General features: G+C 40.5%; 1 protein-coding gene across 1 annotated transcript; it reads left to right on the forward strand.

Annotated features, from left to right (window-relative positions):
- The first annotated feature begins 1311 nt into the window (after nt 1-1311).
- Nucleotides 1312-5001, forward strand: tmem74b (transmembrane protein 74B). Its single transcript, XM_066663983.1, has 2 exons — nt 1312-1381; nt 4287-5001. The coding sequence occupies exon 2, from the start codon at nt 4339-4341 to the stop codon at nt 4999-5001; it is 663 nt and encodes a 220-aa protein (XP_066520080.1). The 5' UTR covers nt 1312-1381; nt 4287-4338.
- The last annotated feature ends 1212 nt before the right edge of the window (nt 5002-6213 follow it).

Here is a 6213-nt window from a genome sequence, read left to right on the forward strand (position 1 = left end):
ATATTGATTTGTGCTCATATCGCCCAGCACTAGTGCCTGCCAACTTTGGACAAGAAAAATGTATCAAATATCTGTCCAAAAGCTTATATGGCTGCCATCAAATCCTCAGAACAATGTTCTGGCATCTACTGTAAAGCCTTCCCATAAGAGCAGAGAGTGCTACTGCAGTGAAGAGGAACACAGTCCTCATTAATGCCCTTCATTTCTGAAGAAACACTGGATGAGAAAGTGTCCACAAAGTTTTGGACACAGAATGAAGCTTATATCCCAAACACGGCCATAAACAAATCTTATTTGCAGTTAATGGTCTTAATGTTTTGGCGCATCCTTGGAAGTTTCTCTAAAAGCGAGCGTTTCACATCAAATCTCTCACAGTGTATTTGCATCACAATCACTGAATTATGTGTAAAATTTATAAACATGGGTGGAGTTTCCCTTTAAAGGGTTACTGTGGGTGGCTACAGCATTTGTTTCCTGTAATAATTATGAAAATTTAGAACAGTTGCCATTTAAGGTCTAGTGAGTGTGGATAAAGGACTCCCTAAATAATAACAACATAACAACAACATCTTTATAACAACAACATCTTTAGAAATCGGCAGTACATTGGAGCAACAGGTAGTGTCTCTGTCACAGCTCCAGGGTCCTGGAGGTTGTGGGCTTGAGTCCTGCTCCGGGTGACTGTCTGTGAGGAGTGTGGTGTGTTCTCCCTGTGTCTGCGTGGGTTTCCTCAGGGTGCTCCGGTTTCCTCCCACGCTCCAAAAACACATGTTGGTAGGTGGATTGGAGACTCAAAAGTGTCCCTAGGTGTGGGTGTGTGAGTGAATGTGTGAGTGTGTGTCGCCCTGTGAAGGACTGGTGCCTTCACAGGGCTCCTGTGCTCCTGCCTTGTACCCAATGATTCTGGGTAGGCTCCAGACCCACCGCCGCCCTGAACTGGATAAGGGCTACAGACAATGAATGAATGAATTAATTAATGAATGAACTATGGATGGAGCTGCTATTCAATTGTAGTGCAGGTGGATGCATGATTGGTTCCAATGCACAGTAAAATAAAAATATAAGAATAGATGACAATTTAGAAAAACGTTAGTAGAGTCAGGACGGGTTCCCCTTAATACTGATACAAATTTAGAAAAACGGCTGGAGGTGTCCTTTAAAGGGTTAATAACTGTGGATAAATAACTGATTCCCCTAAATAATAAAGGGATTTTAGAAACAGGGGTGGAGTTGCCCTTCAAAGACTTAGTGCGGGTGGATACAGGGTTGGCTGGACTAATTCGCGCATGGCTGGTTCTCTCTCTCTCTCTCTCTCTCTCTCTCTCTCTCTGTTTCTCTTTCCCCGCATCCCTCGCGATGCTCTCTGCGTCGACACCTGAAGGTAAGCGCGGTTTCAGCTTAATTTGGCACAAAACTCTCTATTTTCATCCCTTATTCTGCTTTAATAATAAAACAACAGGCTTTAACCAGATGAAGAGGTCGCTCCGCCTTTAAAGCGCCGATCTGTGGATGTGGTGAGATGTGGCTGGTGGAATAAACAGGTGATGGCCGCTTTAATCCATAGTAAATACTGACCTCTGTGTGGCTCGTTAACATCGCCTCAATGTCGCTGATGTAAACCCAGAAGGAGCTTCATATTCATTCCCACCTTCTTATTGGATTTGGGCATTCCACCTTAAATTATGACAGAACGTGAGTGCTGCACCGTTTAAGGTGGAACTGGAAATTCCTGTAAGGAGTCAACTTCAACCTCGTGGAATAATGATTTTAGAGAAATATTAAAGGTGACTTGGTGTTGATTGACGCTTCATTTTAAGGTAACCAGGATGAATTTAACGGAGAATTTGAGGTGGAAAAAGAAATTCAAATGGGATTTGACTTGATTTATGACAATGTAATTAATGCAGGTGTGATGCTTGGGTGGCGTTATTGAAAACAGTTCAATGATTCTCAGAAAAATAGGATTCACCCGTTTTACTAATTTAATCATTAATTAAAATTCCTAATGTTAAAACAGAGCATATTAACAACACAAGACTAACACACCCCCATTAAATACCTGAGTAATAGGTTTGTATCCAGTGCAGAAAACATGAACAAACCAGTATCAATAAACAACACATCTACGGAGCCCTGCTGGGGACATGCCTCCAGCATTTATTAAGACACGACAATGACTTTATAATGTGTGGGAACGACTTTTAAAAAAATAAATGGGGACAGGATATTTAAGTAGCCTATATTGGGAATAAATATCCAAATCAATGTGTGATTCGTACTAATGCCTTATTACATCATTCTCACACAATAAATATCTCGTTCTAATGCCTAATTACATCTTTCTCAAACATTAAATATCTAATTTAAATGCCTTATTACACCATTCTCACACTAAATATCTCGTTCTCTAATGCCTCATTAGTCATTCTCACACAATAAATATCTCGTTCTAATATCTTATTACATAATTCTCACAATATCTAGTTCTAATGCCTAATTACATAATTCTCACACAATAAATATCTCGTTCTAATGTCTTATTACGTCATTTTCAAACATTAAATATCTCGTTCTAATGCCTTATTACGTAAATCTCACACAATAAATAATTTGTTCTAATGTCTTATTACGTCATTCTCACACAATGCATATCTCGTTCTAATGCCTTATTATGTCATTCTCACACAATAAGTATCTCGTTCTAATGCCTTATTACGTCATTCTCACAAAATACATATCTAGTTCTAATGCCTTATTATGTCATTCTCACACAATAAGTATTTCATTCTAATGCCTTATTACGTCAATCTCACACAATACATATCTAGTTCTAATGCCTTATTATGTCATTCTCACACAATAAGTATTTCATTCTAATGCCTTATTACGTCAATCTCACACAATACATATCTAGTTCTAATGCCTTATTATGTCATTCTCACACAATAAGTATTTCATTCTAATGCCTTATTACGTCAATCTCACACAATACATATCTAGTTCTAATGCCTTATTATGTCATTCTCACACAATAAGTATCTCATTCTAATGCCTTATTACGTCATTCTCACACAATACATATCTAGTTCTAATGCCTTATTATGTCATTCTCACACAATAAGTATTTCATTCTAATGCCTTATTACGTCAATCTCACACAATACATATCTAGTTCTAATGCCTTATTATGTCATTCTCACACAATAAGTATCTCATTATAATGCCTTATTATGTCATTCTCACACAATAAATATCTCATTCTAATGCCTTATTAAATCATTCTCACACAATAAATATCTCGTTCTAATGCCTTATTAAATCATTCTCACACAATACATGTCTCGTTCTAATGCCTTATTACGTCATTCTCACACAATAAATATCTCGTTTTAATGCCTTATTACGTCATTCTCACATTAAATATCTTGTTCTAATGCCTTATTACGTCATTCTCACACAATGCATATCTCGTTCTAATGCCTTATTACGTCATTCTCACACAATACATATCTCGTTCTAATGCCTTATTACATCATTCTCACATTAAATATCTTGCTCTAATGCCTTATTATGTCATTCTCACACAATAAATATCTCGTTCTAATGCTTTATGTCATTCTCACATTAAATATCTCATTCTAATGCCTTATTATCTCATTCTCACATTATATCAAATATTATTATCAAATATCTTGAGCAGGACACTGTGAATGACAGAAACCTATGACAGTGTGGAAATGTCCATCATCATCATCATCAATCCATCGAGTCTCTGTAGACAGTGGGGGTGCTGCTGGAGGTGGAGAGGGAATAAAATGCTGGGTGTGTGTTGGAGACGGAGAGACGTCCGTTCACCTCCACTGTTGAGGTTGTTGATGAATTTGGGGTTCAAATGATGTAATTGTGAATGAGTGAGTGACTGGGAGAGTGTGTGAGACTGTTCACAGTTGTGATCCACTGCTGTGTCTGATCCACTCGCACCAGCACAACACACACTAACACACAGTGTCACTGCAGCGCTGAGAATGATCCACCACCCCATCACACCTGCTCTGAAGGGGTCTTGAGCGCCGAGGAACAGGGGGGAAACGGGGGAAACAAAGTATGCAGAGCTACAGATGGACGACAGTCTGTAACTATAGAGCTACAGAGTGCTCCTGTGTGGTCAGTGGAGCTGAGAGGATGGACAGTGAGTGTAGAAACAAGGACGTTCTGTGTTCCTGATAGAGGTACACATCCTTATGCAGATTTCCCTTTGCTGAGTGTATTCTCCTGTATTTTTCCAGGCAAGAGGCTCTGTGTCAGTCCCTTGGTCATGATCTTGAGGTCTAAGTATAGATGGAGCGTCTGAACGTGGTGGAGCTCCGCGACCTGCGAGGGACCGGCTTTGTCAATGCCACCTTCGAGGAGGAGGATGAAGGAGAGGAGGAGGGAAAGAAGAGCCAGAGGGGCCTGGAGCAGGTCTCAGAGCCAATGGAATGCCCCCCGTTCCAGAGGGAAGTGCCTTCCCCCCGTTCCCTGGAGGAGGATGAGATGGATCCGGGGCCCGAGCCCCAGTACAGTGTCCAGTCGGTGGATTACGGCTTTGTGTGCGCCCTGGTGTTCCTGGTGGGTGGGATCCTGCTGGTCCTCGTGGCATACACCATCCCGCGTGAGGCTCACGTGAACCCGGAGCAAGTTAGCGCTCGCCAGATGGAGAAACTGGAGACCTACTACGCCCGGCTTGGCTCTCACCTGGACAAGTGCATCATCGCGGGGCTAGGTCTCCTGACCCTTGGGGGGATGCTGCTCTCCATCCTCCTCATGGCCTCGATCTGCCGAGGGGAGCTGCACCGCCGCAGGACTCTGGCCAGGCCCATGAAGTCGTACGGCTCTATAAACATGAGGATGAGGCAGCTGGCCGAGGGAGAAGGCAGGGACACGCTGGTGGAGAGCGAGACACAAACGGGAAATCCAACCGGAACACAACCGGGAACGCAAACTGGAATTCAAACACTGTAGCAGCACAAAGGGAACGAGTTCCTTCCTTGGATTCAATGTAGATTACAGTCTCACATCGCTTTGTAGTAAAATAACATAGTTTGGAATGGGACTACACTCATAAAGATATATAAATGTTTTTTTAAAATCTGATTATTACATGGTTGTTAATTAAGATGTAAACACTTTAAAGGTCATTAATAATCACGTGTAACACAGAGATCAAAAGGACAACTGTGACTTTCCTTTCTTTCTAAAACTGAAAATGGAGGTGAAGAATAAGCCCAGACTTGAGAATGTGAATTTACTCATTTCACATGTTAAAGTAGACACCACATTATCATCAGTGTCTGTAAAGTCATTCTATATGTGGTTAATTGAATAAACCCAGTGGTTAAATAGTTAAACATATTAACAAATATGTGACAGAGCTGACAGGGTTAATGTCTACTGAGTGAGGAAAAAACACGATCAGTATGTGGCAAGATCTGAGGTTTAACAGTAGATGGATTTGGGTTCACTATTTGGCAAACAACAGGTCACTGTCACCCTTTCTATCTCTGTGCTATAACTGACTACTAATAACTTTAATGTGTTTACAACCTAAACAATAACCATTAAAAACAGGCTGTAAATCTTTTATCAGTGTAGTCTTATTCTAAAGTGGTACCACATGAGCACAGCTGAGTAAGGTTTAAGACTGATCCTATGTCCTTTGACCCAGACTTGCTAAAGTGTGGGAATGAGATAATTGCTGTAAAGTAGCTGTGATAGTTACCCATGCCACAGCTTACTGAAGAAGCAGCATTAACAAGTATAGGTTCAAGTTTATGATGGTTTTCAGCTGGTTTGGTGCTGGTTTAGCTAGTCACCCTACAGGGTCACCCTACAAGAATACCACCGTCCAAACAGCTGGACCTGCTATCGAGCAGCTATACAGATCCAACATGGTTCCTCTAGCAGAGGAGTAACATGTGGTAACAAGATAATTAAGAATTAAGTCATGCAAACAACTTAGTGAGGCACAGCAACACAATAATTAGCCGTTATTTTTAGTGAATTAGCATGTAGCTATGACTTAGTAAGGTTAAGAGGGAGATTATTAAATCGTTGCTGTCCAATTAAAAACATATATGTCCATTTTTGGATGTTTAGTTTACTACATTTGACCCAATAGAAACACTTCAAAATTACTCTGAAAAAATATATTTTATTGTTTTCCACTGTAAGATA

Source organism: Hoplias malabaricus, chromosome 3 (assembly GCF_029633855.1).
Source record: "Hoplias malabaricus isolate fHopMal1 chromosome 3, fHopMal1.hap1, whole genome shotgun sequence".
Classification (NCBI taxonomy): domain Eukaryota; kingdom Metazoa; phylum Chordata; class Actinopteri; order Characiformes; family Erythrinidae; genus Hoplias; species Hoplias malabaricus.